The following is a 17,202-nucleotide window of genomic DNA, read 5'->3' on the forward strand; positions in this document are numbered from 1 at the left end:
CCAAACTTGTGTCCATGTGTTTTTTCTGGCTTAAGTTTCACTCCTTGTGTGTTTGCTGATCCATCTGTGCAAGCTCTACAGTAAATTTTACTAGTAAGCAGCCTATATGAAAATGTTAATAATCTTGCTTCTGAAAAGCTGTGTATGCACTCTGTATTTGCTGGTATAGTTGTGGCAGAGAGGGGCAGACCACAATTGGCAGCAGTTATGTTGGAAAACCCTCTGGTTTGTAAGTGTAATTGTACAACAAAAATATTTTTCTTTTGTGTATTAATTAGTGTATGGTAAAGCTGTATGATAATATTACTTGACTGTGCAAATTGGTTTGTGGCTTGTATTTTTTTAAAATTTTTGTGCTGTCTTTTTAAAATCATTGATTCTTCTGATCCAGCATGAAATGTAGCATGTTACTCAAAGCAAAATGCAAGCTGCTCTAAGTTACAGAAGATCAGGAATTCTAGGGACTACTGCTGATGGAAAGTTTTGTTGGAAATTTCTGTCACTGTTTTCCTGCCAGACCGTTATCAGAGTTAAATTATTATGCATTTTTAAAAAAAATTGGAATGTCTTTTTTCTTTTTCTCATTAGTCACTCCCTGCAAAAAGAATATACTGATTTTTCTGGGTCATTGAACCCTACACAAATTTATTTCCATCTCTCAGTATTTCCGTGGAACGGAAGTAAGCCAAGAATGAAAATATAAGCCTGTACAGCTTGCAGAAGGATCAAACCAAGCCAAATTTCATTTTTTTCCCTGCATGCAACCCTTTCTAAACTTAACCATGTAGTACTGTAACTGATGAAATATTGAAAAAAGGTACTATTTTTCAGATAACTTCTGAAAGTTATCTGAAACATGGGAAAAGTAATAATAGGGGAGAAATAATAATAGTAATAATAACAAGAGTAACAATAGGGAAGAACAGTTTGGCTTCTGAAAATCCTTTCAGAAGTGCTTCAGAACAGACAGCCCTTTTCCTTCAGGAATAGGAACATATCATCAATGGAGTGTTTCCTCAGTGTGTTCATAAGTTAGCAGAACTGTATTGTCTGAGAAAAAAATGAGGTCAATTGGGTGCAGAAGTCAAAAAGCAGAAACATCTTTCAAATTGTATTTTACTACTACTTAGCAAAATGATGCTCTGATGAGAATTCTTCTTATACATGGTAACAAGCCATGTGGAGTTTCTTCCCTTAAAACTAGTGATTTCCCTTTTTGCTAGTTATTTTAATTTCTAAAGGAGCACTTACAAGTATTGGAGGATAAGAGAGAATCCCTTCATGTTTTTAAAAGGGTCAAAATATCTTTCATATTCTCCAGTTTATAAAGCCTCTTCCTAATTAAGTGAGATTTTTCTTAAGACTTACATAGATTCTCATTTTTAAAAAATTGAAATTTTGGGATTCTCAATTTAGTTCTCATTTTAAAAGAATTCTGTGTGAGGTCAGAGTTACCTAAGCTAGCCGAAAAATTAGTTTGGTATTTTGCTTTTTAACAAGGCTACTGTGTGCATTTCATCAAAACAGTTGTTTGCCTGTGACATTCCATGAGAGGCATTGTCCTGAGTTGCAGATGGGTAAATAAAGGAGCCTCGAAGGAACACAGTGTCCTCTCAAGGCTGTACAAAGACAAGTGCAAAGCCTTGCACCTTAAAAAAAAAAATCAGCAAAAAAATCTCAGTACAGGCCAAGCAGCAGCTCTGCAGAAGGACCTGGAAGTTCTGGTGGAGTGCCTGTTGAATGGGAATCATCAGCGTGGCTTTGTGGAAACAAAAGCCAATGCAGGTTGTGATGTGTTTGAGAGGATTGACTCAAGAAGCAGAGGGAAGGGAGTTTTTTCCCTTTTATGCTGGCATTTGTGGAACCCCATCTCTAACCTTGTGTCCAGCACTGACTCCCAAAAGTCAAGACGGGTGTCAACAAACTGGAAGAAGTCCAGTCCAGAATCAGACTTTTCCAAGAAAAAGCACCACTAAGAGCAAGAAGCTGTGCTCACAGGTGTCAAGGTGCATACATTGCATATATGGAAAAGAACTTTTCCCATGAGAATAGATAAATATTGAGACGTGGCTCAAAAAAGATTGTGTTCTTTTGCTCCTTCCTATCAGCTCTCCCACTTGAAGCTTGTGCTCTTCGTGTTCTTTTCCTTTTGTAAACAAAATTTTACTTCGCTACATCTGGATGCCCTCTGGTGTCTGAATTAAGATTTGTGTCATAAACCAGTGTTTGTGGACAGCCCTTGTGGTCCAGCAGTGACACTGGTCTGTCACTTGTCACCACTTGGCTGCTGAGAATGGAGGTACTGAGGAGTCTGTACAGCCCCATAATGACTGGGGGAAAGGAGGAAATATTTTAAGGTCTGTTACAGGATAAGGGATAAGGGTACCATTCTTTAGTCTGTACTCGCAGTGTTAAAAATTGATTTTCTTAGTGATGTCTTTAAGCTGACTTAGTCCTCTTCCAAAGGGAAGGTGGAATAGAGTAGCTTCTAAGCATGAAAGGAGCTTTTCCAGCTTCTGGCTTCACCACTGTGATGCAAGAGTGGTAGAAGAAGGTCCAAAGAACTTTCAAGAATATATAAAAGCAACATGCTGTTTGTAAATACAAGGAGTATGTGTGTAAACTCAGACCATTCTGTCTTGTTTTGTTTCCTTTTAGCATTTTTTGATTGCCACAATAACTTATATTACAAAGTGTACATAATTCTGTTTTGAGGCAAGATTTCCCTTTTCACTGGGAAGAATTTTGATATAATAATTTGCTGTGCTTTTGATGAGTACTGAATTGTTTTACACTTTCAAATGTGTATCCAAATCTAGGATGTGCTGATGGAATTGTTGGAGCAGTGTGCTGATGGACTCTGGAAGGCAGAACGCTATGAACTCATTGCTGATATATATAAGCTTATAATTCCCATTTATGAAAAACGGAGAGATTTTGAGGTACTTAATTCATCAAAAGTAAATTTGAGCAAGAAAAAAACCCTGAATTTTCAAGTCTAACTGCATGACACATTGTACATCACATAATAAGAGTATTGAAATTGTAACTGAAATTTGAATGTGTTGAAATGTTTGTTTTAGTTTTAAATAATTATTTTTTTCTTTAAATATAAATAATTAAAAATTAGTCTTACATATTGTCATCCTGATACAAGTGCTAAACCTAATACTACCATTCAATAAAAGAATGTTTTCTGTTGTTACTGGCTACAAGGGCATAATTTATTATTTTAAGATAGGAAAGTTGTGCTTTGTTCTTCTCCCTCATTATTGTTTTCTTTTGCTTTTAGAGGCTTGCTCACTTATATGACACCCTTCATCGAGCATACAGCAAAGTTACTGAAGTTATGCATACAGGCAAGAGGCTGCTGGGGACTTATTTCAGGGTAGCATTCTTTGGACAAGTGAGTGTTCCTTTCACTGGCTTGCTCTATGCAGTGAGAAAAACCTGAATTTATTGTACAAGGTTTACTCTTTCATCATCTGTATTGATACCGTGACATAAAAAGCACAAGGAATGTGTTCTGTATGAAAGAAAGAAACACCATCAGTAAATTATTTTTAAAACATTTATCAATTCCAGTAAAATTCTTACAATTTTCCTCAGTAAATTTTTTTGCCTTTTTTCCTTTTTTCTTCTTTTGTTTACTACCTTAAGGCAGCGGTAAGTTTTCTGTAATGTCAGTTTTTAGTGATGCATTGACTTAATGTCTGTAGTGCTACGGTGTGGTTTGCAAGGCTGCTTCTTAGATTGGTATGCATTAATAGCCATTGCAAGTCCAAAAGTAACATCAAGTTCCATTTAGAGAACAGATCACTCTTTTCTATGCATCAGTATTGCATGCTTCAAACCAAAGTTCTGGCTGTGTATTGGGCAGCTTCACATCCTCTGGTCCGTGTCTAGAATGCCTCTGTATCCCTATGGTATCACGCAGTATCCAGTAAAACACTATCTACATGCATAGCCCAGTTGCTTAATTGTCCAGCTGAGCATGGAGAATTGTAAAATACTCTGAGCAGTATAATTTTACATGTATTCTGTTGTCTTTTATGACTTTATAGCAATACCAGTTTACAGACAGTGAGACAGATGTTGAGGTAATTACAGTAACTGCTTACAAAGCAAGCAATGCAGTACCTACTACTGCATTTCACCTTAATTTGGTGTGGGTATTTTTGTCAATCTAGCCTGTGTTTATACATGATATGTTGTGCTTTTCTATTTTGTCTGTTTTGTTTATGACAAAAATATTTATTTTCTGGTTTCAAACATGAACTCAACATGGCTTGTTGTTTTAAACCAACGAACTGTTTCACTTTCCATGTGTTGTGCATTTAGGTGTGGTTTTAAAAACAGTACTGTGTGTAATCAAATAAAGAAGTAAATACCAATAGTACATCATAAAATTAAGATCTTTGCATAATTATATTTCATCTTGTGGAATTAATTTTTTATAACTACCTCAGGAAAAATATTAGATTATTTTAATGTAAACTTCTGCCAAAATAGTCACTTGTGAAACAGATAGTCCTGTTGGGCAAGACTACCAATTTTGGCAAGTGAAACAGTGCTGCAAGTTCACTTTTAAGTAAAAGTGAAAGAAACTTATCTCAAAGGCTTGTCACCATAGAATTGCTACAAACTTTTAAAATTTAAACTCTGTGTTTCCATTATCTTTCGCTCATGTTGTAGTAGAGAGTTACATTTTTCTGAGTTTTTTTTTTTATTCTCTTAGAAAATCTTTTTACTTAGATTTTAATTTCTGTCTATTTCTGTTTGCTTGAATACTAATGTTAAATGTTTATATTTCCTTTGAACCACACACATTATATCCATCTTAGTAATTTCCCTTATGTTTTATTCCCCAAGATTTTGATTACTTTATTTTTTACAGGGTTTCTTTGAGGATGAAGATGGAAAGGAGTATATCTATAAAGAGCCTAAACTCACACCTCTTTCAGAAATTTCCCAAAGACTCCAGAAACTCTACTCTGACAAATTTGGAGCTGAAAATGTCAAAATGATTCAGGATTCTGGCAAAGTATGATCTTTATTCTCTCTAAAAAAATTATAATATACTGCTTTCACTAGTTTACTTGAAATACTGTGAGCTCACTGGCTCTCATTTGGCACAAAGCATCTGCATCTAAAAGCTCTGCTGTTAGAAAGGCATGAGAGGAATGTTATCTCTCCTAAGTATGCTTTTTAGAGCAACCAAAAAGCTTAATTTCTGTAGTGTTACCTCTCAAAACAGTAATTGTATCTTAGAACAAATTTGGATTATGATCTTATTCTGATCTTATATTTCTTGCGCATTCATGCACAATCATTCTTTGGAAGTTCTTCCCTTTTCCACACCTTAGACTTTATGGTGATTTTCTCCTCACCCTTAGACTTTATGGTGACTTCCTCATAGTATAATTTCATGGCTCTTTTTTGTTCCTTGATAAGGATCCTTTTGAATCCTTGATTCAAAAATTTCTGTGCATTTTGGCCTTTAAGTGCAGCAATGGTGGGCATTTCAATATTGGAACTTTAAAAGGAGAGGAGGACTTGATGAAAGGGCTGGGTTTCATAATCATGAGTGGTTAAAAAACCTCCAAAAACCAAACAAACAGTGCACTGTAATGCATCTGGCTGTCTTTCTTCCTAATAGTTAAAAACTGAATACAGGAAACCCCTGTGAAAGCATGAACATTTCCCATGTTTTCAATAATTAAGAGGTTAAGAGACCAAATTTCATTTCTGGAAGTTGTGTGACTACTATTAGATCCACTTTATTCACAATGTAGCTATTTGATTTTTTTGTCCTTTTTTTAAGGTAAATCCTAAGGATTTAGATTCAAAATATGCATATATTCAAGTTACACATGTAATTCCATACTTTGAAGAAAAGGAGCTGCAGGAAAGAAAAACAGATTTTGAAAGGACTCATAACATTCGTCGCTTCATGTTTGAGATGCCTTTTACTCAAGGTGGTAAAAGACAAGGAGGAGTAGAAGAGCAGTGTAAGCGAAGGACTATTTTGACAGGTACTGATGGAATGGAATGCTTTCACTGGAAGCATTAGTTCAAATGGTCTAATTTTGTTCTGTATGGGTTTTTTCATTTCACTTAACTAAGTGCTTTATAGCTATCAGCTAAAATCCTTTTCATATTTTCGGCCACAACTAGGTTTTTCAGGTTGATTTCTTCAGTGAGGAATCCTCAAAATTATTATCTCCTTTTCCTTAAGCTTTCAGAATTCTGAATCTGGAATCTGGCTTTCCTTTTTCTTAGAAAAAGACTATTTTGTGTTTTGTCTCTGTTAAGTATGAGTTTCTGTATTAATATAGTTATAAAAACAAATAAGTGACTTTATAATAATAAAATGACTTTATAAGAAGAAGTGACTTTTTAGCTGTCCATAGCCAGTACTTGTGAGGAAGTAGAAAATACAGCTTTGCTATTTTTGTTTCTTCTCTTCTTTGAGATTTGTGAACGTTAAGCAATTCTTTTCAGCATTCTCCTGTAAATTAATTTCCAGTGCTTTATTTCTGGTGGTTATTAGTAGCAGTAATGATAGTGATCTTTCTTTGCTGTAATGCATGTAAGACTGTGCATATTTACATTTCAGCGTCTTGCTTCCCCGTCAATTTGGGGAATATAATTAGTATTTCTAATTATATAAGTTATTAAATTGGGCAGCTGATTACATCAAAATGAGATTTTAGCATAAGATTCTCTCAAAGCACACCTTATTAAAAAATCTTCTCCTGACTGTGTTAAACTTGTTTCTGTCCACAGCCATACATTGTTTCCCATATGTGAAAAAGCGCATTCCAGTGATGTACCAGCACCACACTGATTTAAACCCCATTGAAGTAGCCATTGATGAAATGAGTAAAAAAGTTGCAGAGCTTAGGCAGCTTTGCTCTTCAGCTGAAGTTGATATGATCAAATTGCAGCTGAAGCTACAGGGAAGTGTCAGTGTTCAGGTAAGAGCTTTGCCATGAAGTTTCATTTGCTTCTGTCCTTGAAAAATTATATAAGTAGCATTTTATGGTTGGTTCCTATTCTGCACATTCAACAGTGTCCTAAATCAGAAATTTGCTCACTCTCTGCAGTTATTTCATGAATAGGAGAAGAAATAAAAGTATTTAATATAAACTCAGATCAGAGACAGTTGCACAAAAGAATTAAGATTCATCTCTGGAATATGTTGCATTCCAAGCCCCACCAGATTTTGGTGTAAAGCTGAAACTGCTAGAAGATAATAGATGAACCTGAAGATAAATTAGCATATTTTGCCCACAGTAGGTCTAGGACATTTTTGTAAGAACCCTATGGAGATAAAGAGTGAGTGATAACATACAGGAAGAAGATAACCATAGAAAATCTCATTGTGTGTGCCTTTTTGCCTAAGGCAGGCAGGAAGTGGAATGTATAAGGAAGCCATCAGATTCACCAGAATGGGGTACCTGAAGCAGGTGTATAATAAAGCCTTGATCAGCCTTATCATAAGGCAGAGCAGTAGGGCTCAGGAGCTCAGTCCCCGAGTGGGGACCGGGTGCCCGAAGCTCGCTCGTGCCAACGCCGTGGGTCAAACCCCTGGCAAGCTCAGTGATTCTCAGCTCTTGTAGTGAAGGCAAGCTCTTAGGATTTCAGCCCTGCTTGCTAGGTAAGTTTGCCCTTGGCTTGAGGCTGCAGCAGATGGAGAGAGAGGAGAAGGAGAGGCGCAGGCTGTTCCACGGAGATGGCTTTATTTGGGGAGGTCTGTGAAGGGTCTCTGCTCTTCTTCTGACTAATGGGGTACAACATGCTTCTTTTACAGGGTTGGATAGGATCCAGACTTGACCAATAGTAAAGGTTTAGGGGTATTCATAAATGACCAATAGTTAAGGGTTAAAATGACATTGCCTTATAGGGTAACAGAGATAGGCTATGGGGCGGATGTCCATGGAGACTGGAACTTCTTTGCTGCCTCAGCATTCCTATTATTCAGATCCTCCACGGTGCTTTTCCTAAATCTGTGGGGTTTACTACAGGTGTAGCATGTACAAGTCAGTATGAAAAGGATCTTCAAAAATGCAGTGACAAATGTGCTGCTCTATTATTTTAAATTGATTGGAAACAAAGGAACTGTTCAGTCATCTGATATGACCAGCTGTCTCATTCAGCAGAAAAGGGAAAAAAAACCAAACCAAGGTTCCAGAATCAGTAAGTTGTAAGCTAGTATTATGGGATAAGAAGGGAGAGGCTCTTGTTGATAATATGAAGGAATAATAAGGATGAGTCATAAGTCACTAAAACCACTTCTCCTGTAGCTGCCCTAAGAGTACAGTTAAACTTCTGCAGGTTTTTGGAGAATTCTCAGCTTGCAAATCTATTTTCAATAGATACACAGACCAAACAGTAGTAGGTTAGCTCATTTTCCCACCCTCATTTCATAACAGAGATGACAGATTGGCAATATCTGCAGTTACTTTGCTATATCATTGAAGTGGTTTCTTTGTGCCAGGACAGGTTTATAGCACTGGAGAGACCTCTCCTGCTTTAATGCTCCATCTTGAGTAGTTTTCTTGTTTTCTAAGTCCAGCTTTTTAGAAATCAATGTATTGTCATAGGAAAATCAAATGCAATAGATGCCTGTAGCACCTGTTATTGCTAAGACAGTATGTCAGATATCTGACTGTTTTTAAATTCTTGTTCTTTTTAGGTTAATGCTGGTCCATTAGCATATGCAAGAGCTTTCTTAGATGACACTAACACCAAAAGATATCCAGACAATAAAGTAAAGCTCCTAAAAGAAGTTTTTAGGTATGGCATGGAAGGTTTGGGATTTCTTGGGGATGGGGGAGAGGGGAAAAAAAAATGGACCTTTTTCCCAAGACTCATAAAAATTCTGTTTGAAACTTTCAACTTTTAAAGTGTTCTGATCCATTAATAACATGCTTTAAGCTGACATTTTAAATCAATCATTTGGATTTCTGTTTGAGAACTTTCTTATTTTCTCCAAATCAGGCAATTTGTTGAAGCCTGTGGGCATGCTCTGGGTGTAAATGAACGACTGATAAAGGAAGATCAGTTGGAATACCAAGAAGAAATGAAGGCAAACTACAGAGAAATGGCAAAAGAGCTTTCTGAAATAATGCATGAACAAGTATGTGCTGAAATTAAATTATGCATATTATCATTCAGAATGTAACTATAATGTGAAAAGAGTAGGGGAAATGTATGGGATGCTTTACACAAAATGATTGTTTCTTTTTATTCTTTCTATCAGAGTATAAGCCTGTCATGAAATTGTGGACCTTCATTTTTTTTGCTTGTGTATTTCCTTGGCACCAGCCTGGTTTTTTTGTAGGCAAGGAAGACTACAATAAAGATAAAACAATTGTCTTGAAATTAATAATTATGATCTGCAAGTTTAGCCCTTTCTTCATTGATTTTGGAGGTATAAATAATTGTTTTTGCAACAAAGAGTTAAATGTCTTTCAAGAGGTATTCCAATACATGTTCTTGAGGGAAGTCCAATACTGACAAGCTAGAAATATGTGGGGAAAGAAAACCAGAACTTTAGTGGAGTGAGATATACCACTCAGCCTTTGCATCTGGGTTCCATGGTAGAAATGTCTCATGAGTTCAAAGGCAAAGATATTATTTCCAGGAGGATAGGAAGAGCTGAAGTTCTTGATCCCTGCATGCTTGACATTTCTATTCATCATATTCATCACTTCAGCCCTGTTTTCTTTCATCCACTGTTACTTTTATAACCTTTTTCCAGAAACATAGAATGGTTTATAATTCTTAAGAGAGATTTGCCTTTGTTCAGCCTTTGCTTAGATGGTACCCAAAACTTTTAGGGGAACTTTTTTTCTGTTCAAAAATGTGCCACATGTCTAAAGCTCACTTCACATGCTTTCTTGCTTTCCATTATTTCCCAATGTGGTTTCTCAGGTGCTGTCTTCTGAGTAGCTCTGTGATATTATATAATTATGATGTGTGATATTATATAATTATGATGAAGCACATTGGCTTTATTTTCCTTCACCTATTTTGAAATCCTGTCACAAAGAAGGGCTTATGACATAACTCTTTAACTACCATCAATAGGAGACATTGTGAGCCAAAATTTATAGGAAGTGATACCATTCCAGAATTGTGTGGTTGGGTTTGTTTTTTTTAATTAAAAACAGTAATAGAAGAAAACAGTTTTGAAAGATTTGTGGAACAGAAGAAGAATTTGTTTAGCTAGCAGAAGTGGCATGGTTGGACTATATTTCAATGTGATTTATTGATAAGCAGAGGAGGATTTGGAATGGAGGATAACTGATTGGAAAGCTGATTGAGATGAACAAAGTACATGAGAGAATTAGACAGCAATACAGAATACCCCTTTGGAAAGGAGAGGCAAGTGTTTTGGTCAAAGAATTTAATGATAAATGCAAGATTAGCATTTCCCTGGCATAAAAAATGTGTAAAAGAATATAATGAAAATTTGTACAGAAGAAAAAGTACTTTGAACTCAGTGGAAGATGTAGATGTTTAAAAAATGCTGACATGTGTGAGTTTCCAAAGATTGGTGATAAGAAAAAGCAAGTCCTGGAACTTCAGATGTAAATCACATTGCCCCTACTTCTCTTGGTTTACATTTAGACAAACAACTGATATCCTTAAGATACTGTGAACAGAATATGAAAGTACAGCACTGACTGCAGTAATATATACTATAAGCCTACTACTGTGTTCTTATACAAATGTAATTAGTTGTACATAATTAAAACATGCCATGTTGTTGGTGGTTTTGCTTTAGGGTTTTGGGTTTTTTTCAATTAGACTGATAATTCCTCTGAAGGCTTAGAAACATGAAGGTCTTCACTTAAATCTTTTTAAATGTCTCCTTTATGTATCTGCCTATTGCTGTTTTGGGAAAAAGAGCTTTGCATCACTGAATAAACTATTAGCTGTAATGTAACCATACAAGGTATTAACAACTGCAAAAAATTTGTGATAAAAATGCATAAAAGAATCTTACCAGATTTTTTTTTTTCTCCTCTGCTGCTTGCCAATATGATCAGATGGGATGGTAATTAGTTTTCTCTACTTCTGTTCTATTAGTTTGTCTAATCTTTATATAATTCCTTTTTTATGGTATTTCTAATTTTAGTGTCAATTTGTTTATAGCCGTTAAGAATTAAATTTTTTTGGTGTTTTGATAGCTTTTTGTGAGAAATGCTCAAATCATACCTCTAAGTCAAAAAAAAGGAAAACCAAAAAAGGGCAAAAAGTTAGCTTCTTGTCACTATGAAACTCCTTTTGAAAGTTAACAGGAGGAATGATGGAAACTGTCCAAGCACCCTCTGCAGAGGACAGTGTAATACCTAAGTTAGGAGAACTGATATTGGAGAAGTAACTTCTCCTCAGTCTAGGAGATGGCTGAAAAGAGTAACCATTTCAAAAAGTTTTGTGCAGTTGAAAAAGTACTGGGAGGTTGAGTTGATAAGCAGCACATCAAGAAATTGGTTAGCTGTTTTAGACATGCCTGTGCCATTTTGAAACATAAAAATAAATACATAAATAATAAATTTTGAAACATTTTGGTAAATACATGTCTTTCATTTTAAGATTACTCCAGTGGAAGAAAAGGCCAGTGTCATGCCCAACTCACTGCACATTTTCAACGCCATAAGTGGAACTCCGACAAGCACAACAGTTCACGGGATGCCCAGTTCTTCTTCAGTTGCATGATTGTTTTGTAAAGGAAAGTATGTTTGTTTCTTTTGAAGTTTGTGGATTTGCTTCTTTGTGTGCAAACTCAGGATGACCTCGAAGCTAAATGTTGGGCACATGCAAACTGCGTAGTTCATACGAATGTCTGAGCACACTTAGCAAATAGCAGTTACTGGTAATAGTCTTTTAGAGTAAGGGAGGCACACATATATATTTTTTAATCTTGCTGGTAAAATTTAAAAGTGTTCACAATGTCATTGCAGAAATGCGTGTTGGAAAATTATGAAGTTAGCTTCTGTTTTTCATTAGAAAGTATTATTAAGATGAATTGCACATTACAAAAAAAGTGTTGTGGGATGTAATTTTGCAGATATGTAACATTCAGGTGTTCTTTTTGTGTATGGCACATAGAGATTCCAAGTACAAGAACTATTTTGGGGCTAGACAGAGACACTAGTTTTTGGGGTTTAATGGAACTGACAATAGTAGTTTTTGTACCATTTGGCAAATTGTTGTGCTTTATTTTATACCTTGTTGCATTTTGGAGGTATGCGAGCTTAGGTCTTACTGAACAACTAAATACAACCAAAGGTCTGTATTAATGAACACTGAGTTATACTAAAATATCAATAGTAGTAAATTGTTATGTACATATTGTTTGTTAATACAGTCCATACAGTCTGTACATAAATGTATTACATTTCTAAGCATTTTTTTAATATTCATACCCGCTCTTACCATTCTGCTTTCAGTTTCTTTTGAAAATTTGCTCATTCCAAGTATATGCAGACTTTACAGTTCATTTATCCCTGTATATAAATAAGTGCAATATAAAGATGTATACAGTCTTTGCTATGTTAGGTTTATATGCAGTTATTAAAAAAATCTTTTTTGCCAAAGCAATGGAGTATGTAATTGGTAATCATGGTTACTGTGGTAAATGGTGGTATAATTTAAAGCTTTTTCCATATTCTTATTCTTTTAAGACATTAATTTAGTAATTTTATATTTGGGGAAAATAAAGGTTTTTAATTTTATTTAACTGGAAGCACTGTCCTGCTGTAATTAAACATTCTGTACTACATCTATATTAAAAGAAAAAAGGTAGTTACTTTTCCCACTGTGTGCTGCATTTTTTTGTTTTAGATTCACCCCTGACATTTTGGAAAAATAAAAGCTTGAATTTAAAAAATGCCTTTTTGCATCCTGGGTATGAGATGCAGACACTTGTAGGTCTTATTTCATATTCCTTGTCAGTAAAGGCAATTAAATTATTAGTTGAGACATCAGTTTTGAGTCCCTTGCATTTCACTCTAGTACCATGTTACTGTAACTACAGGTTGTTATTCACCAGAACAGTTAGTATTAGGATGTCTTCAAAACTTTTCATCACATGGCAGTAGAAATCATCTTTTATTTATGACATAAGGTTTGCTGTCATTTTTCTGTATCACAGTGTGAAACACATATGTTGCCATTACTCATCAAAGGTTTTTTCTAAAGCAGCTCATCTTGGCAGTGAAATGCTGCATATACTCGCTTTCTCTATATTTCTGAAACAAAATTTCTCATTGTTTAAAATTCTTTCCCTCAAGAGGAAAAAAATCATACGCTTCTAGAGAGTGAACTGACAATGCTGTAAGAGGCATTTTCTTCTCCTCTGCCCTAAATGCTTCACACCTCTGTTCATCTGTGGAAATAGGTGTAGGAACACCTACCTCAAAAGGTGTTTCATTATTGGAGAATATAGAATATATCCTGTAAAGCTGTTTTGCCACTCAGGAAGACTTCTGTATCCATGTATTAAGAGCTATTGTATCACAATTGCTTCTTTTAATTGCCTCATTTTTTCTGACTTTTTCCGCTTTGCCTTGGGAACAGAACTGACAGTTTCCCTATTGCACTGAGACCTCACTTGGGTTAAGATGCATCTGACAACTAACCTATAAATGTAGTATGTATTCAGAAGTGAATATGTATGTGTGTGTGTATATATATATATGTATATGTATGTATGTATATGCACACACAGAGGCACATATACATCCAAATATATGTGTAACTGCTTTGCTGAACCTTGGCCTATGAAAACCAGCAAGCTGTAGTTGACATTGCTGTAGGTTTACACAGGCTTAAATCATTTAAATCATTAATGATTAACACATAAATGACATGTCTATAGACTTAATCTCTTGTGATGCATTTCTATGAGGGAACACACCCTCTACTGTTTAAGCTTTATACATAGTAATAAATGTGGGCATTTTCCTCCTGAATAATTCCTTCTGTACTTCTGTACCCTTCTCTGTTGTTACTTCTGTAGCATGTAAATTAATTATCCAGTGTGGGTTAATTTATTTATAAAGACTTGGGCTCTGTGCAGGTTTTTGTTTCATTTTCTTCACAGTAGCTGGTATGGGGCTGTGTTTTGGATTTGTGCTGCAAACAGCGTTGATAACTCAGGGATGTTTCAGCTGTGGCTGAGCAGTGCTTGCAGAGAGTCAAGGCTTTTTCTGCCTCTCACCCCACCAGTGATCAGGCTGAGGGTGCACAGGGAGGGAGGAGGGGACACAGCCAGGACAGCTGACCCCCGCTGAGCACAGGATTGTCCTGTACCATATAGGTGTCATGTGCAGCAATAAAAACTGCAGAAAAAGTTTGCCAGAGCAGCACTTCCTCAGGGAGTGGGGTGGTCATTGGTCAGCTGCTGGCAGCAATTGAGGGTTTTTTGCATAATTTCTTTTTCTTGGTTTTGTTTTGGTTTTTTGACGTATTAAACTGTCTTTATCTGGACCCACAAATGTTCTCATTTTTACCCTTCTGATTGTGTCCCCTATCCTGCTGCAGAGGATTGGGGAAGCAGCTGGATGAAGTTGAATCACAACAGTCCTGTTTTGGCACCCAGTGTCAGGCTTGAAGGGTTTGAGATAACAGATTTGACCACAGTGTGTTATAGAAGGAACTGATAATTATTATCAGTTTGACAGCTGTTGGTCATAGTGTTGATTCACTTGTTCACAGTATTAGTTTATAAGTTTGTCTAATCACTGCCATGCTTCCTATTTCTTCCTTTTTCTTTTTTTTTTCTTCTTTTTTTTTTTTTTTTTTTTTTCTGTACATCAAATTTGAGAGCTTGTTAAAGGCTGAATTTGCAGGGTATCATTTGGTTGTGTTTTGCTTGGGAGAACTATGATAAAGGAGTTGGCCTTGAACCTAAACTGGTATTTGGGCCCTGCATTGTTGCCCTCCCTGCACTTTGGGAACCATCTCATGAGGACAATGAAATTAGACATTTTCCCTTTTCCAAGAACCACTTGGTGGATGAAAGAAAGAATGGCGCCTTCCCCTTCTTTTCTTGTGGGGTAGATGTTTTCTCCCTTTCTACAATAACTCTTCAGTATCTTGGATACCCTTTGGTAACTAAGATATTCCTACTGGCATGTTTCAAGTATATTTTTCCAGCTTTTCCTAAGTTTAATTCAAGGATATCACACAGGGGTGTGTCCCGAGGCAGTATGGTCACAGGCAGCAAGGCATGTGGGACAATACAGGCAGGTGACAAGGATTGTCACCTCTGGCAGTCTGGGACTTCACCACAGAACAAGTACAGGGTCTTGAGGTGATCAAATATTTGACAAAAAAGGATATCTTGGCTATGGCAGAAACACAGCTTAGCACTCTGCCAGGGCTGACAGTTGGCTACCAAGCCCTGCTTGGGAAACCCCCAAGTTTCCAATTCATACTCTTCAAAAATCTTTTTTCAAGTTGCTGAGCGGCTTCTGTTTTACTGCTGCCAGAGTTAGATACACAACAGCAACTTGTAATAGGTCATGGGGGTCTTTGCAGTTGGGTCTGAGGATGGACATGGTAAGCAGTAAATGAAACTTAACAAAAATGTTACAAATATTGTTTTAAATAGTATTTAAGTAGAAATAAAATAAGTATTAAGAATAAGTATTTAAGTTGAAATATAATAATTTCAAATAAAACTGTGTCTTTGGATGGACCTGGCTCTTAATGAAAGCACCTAGTCTAGGTGCTAAGGCAGGGAAGGTTTTTTCTTATATCCAGTTTCTGTTATCTTTGATTGCTTTATGACAAAACTTCAGTACAAAGGAGACATCTGAGTCACTGTCTGTCATGAAGGTTAGCTGTCAAAATTTATGAAGACTGCTGTTCTGTGGTTTTTCATGAACTGAAAAATTCTGTATTTAATTGTATTCAGACTGGGAGTCCTGGAGCTTCCTGCAGGAAGAAAAAAAGAAAACTTTGGCAGATAATGAAAAAATTAATTTGTTTTTATGATATTTTGAAAGTGGCCATTTTAATATCTTTAAAATATTTTGATGGTGGGTTTTCTTTCCTTTTTTAAGTATTACAGTGAATATATGAGTTATTTAGAATCTTTTAGACTCTAAATGCGCGTTCTGGTCTCAACAGAAATTAACAATTAAAATTATATCTAGAGAATAGGCAGTATATCCTTTTCAAGTTAACTGTAATAGATATTTGGGCTTTTTTTGCTGGTATTTTCTGCTTAGGAAGGAGTTTTGTAATTTCTTCTCTCAATGCAAAACTTGCAACTTTATTTTTTTTTCCCTGCAAAAACAATGTGTGATTGATATTAGTAAAATACCTTGGAAATGCTACACCTTGTTTTATTACTACATGTTGTAAATGATGAAAAAAGCACTGAGAGTTTTCTAGCTGCGTGGTTCTGTTTTGCTGTTTGGGTTGTGCTATGAAGGATTAGCTGGAAAGACAAAAAAAAGGAGGCTGGAGGGAATTGGGTAAATAACCTTTCACTATGAATCCTTAGAACATCTTTTTTTTGTGTGTGTCTCTCTCTGTCCTGTAAGATTCATTGACACCAGATACCTGAACAGCAAGTGGAGCTTCTTGGGATAGTGATTTTTGTAGCTAGTGCTGTATAATCTGTTCATGTTTATCACTGTGATATCTGACTCCCAAAAATGTGGAAGTTTGATGTTTGATGTGATTAAGATGGGGAACGTGAAAATTGTGACCATAATTGGCAGAACTGCAGCTGAGGCCTTCAAAACACACTCATCTTCCAAAATAAAAAATCTTTTACATTAGTTTTGTTTCAATTTAATATTTTAAGAATTGGTATAAGGTTTAAGCAGCTTTATACAAATATAGTTTTCAAATTAATTGAAGTAACACATCAGATTTCTTTCCAAGTGTATGAGGGAAAGCAGATGCCTACCAGCCTAGAACAGTTACCAGACTTGATACAAGAAAATGCTGGTAGCCACTGAATAAGTAACTTCGAGTTAACATTTATGTTTGGGGGGAAAAAAAGAAGAGGATTCTGAAGCCTGGAAGAAGTCTGAAAAGAAAGTGACTGCATAATTTTCTTCCAGTCAGCATTATTAGCACCAAGATAGAAGTGAATCTTCACACAGAGCTGGTAAGTACCTTTTATCAGTGTTTTATCAGGGTTTTATCACTGGTGTGGACTGT

At 35.9% G+C, this 17,202-nt stretch overlaps 1 protein-coding gene across 21 annotated transcripts in view; it reads left to right on the forward strand.

Moving 5' to 3' along the window:
• DOCK9 (dedicator of cytokinesis 9) overlaps nt 1-12,832 on the forward strand; it is a 113,882-nt gene extending 101,050 nt beyond the window's left edge. For 12 of the 21 annotated variants that reach the window (XM_071430919.1, XM_071430933.1, XM_071430916.1 and 9 more), the window contains 9 exons: nt 2,820-2,942; nt 3,293-3,412; nt 4,065-4,100; nt 4,898-5,044; nt 5,825-6,035; nt 6,790-6,980; nt 8,702-8,802; nt 9,007-9,145; nt 11,611-12,832. In XM_071430919.1, coding sequence (XP_071287020.1) covers nt 2,820-2,942; nt 3,293-3,412; nt 4,065-4,100; nt 4,898-5,044; nt 5,825-6,035; nt 6,790-6,980; nt 8,702-8,802; nt 9,007-9,145; nt 11,611-11,733 — 1,191 coding nt within the window. In that variant the 3' untranslated portion in view covers nt 11,734-12,832. Of the gene's footprint in view, nt 1-2,819; nt 2,943-3,292; nt 3,413-3,660; nt 4,019-4,064; nt 4,101-4,897; nt 5,045-5,824; nt 6,036-6,789; nt 6,981-8,701; nt 8,803-9,006; nt 9,146-11,610 lie in introns of those variants that run through there. The other 9 variants (XM_071430928.1, XM_071430936.1, XM_071430918.1 and 6 more) reach the window with 3 other exon arrangements.
• Nucleotides 12,833-17,202: the final 4,370 nt, after the last annotated feature.

The sequence above is a fragment of the Agelaius tricolor genome, unplaced genomic scaffold (assembly GCF_023055355.1).
Source record: "Agelaius tricolor isolate 1412-34295 unplaced genomic scaffold, bAgeTri1.0.p SCAF_7, whole genome shotgun sequence".
Taxonomy (NCBI): domain Eukaryota; kingdom Metazoa; phylum Chordata; class Aves; order Passeriformes; family Icteridae; genus Agelaius; species Agelaius tricolor.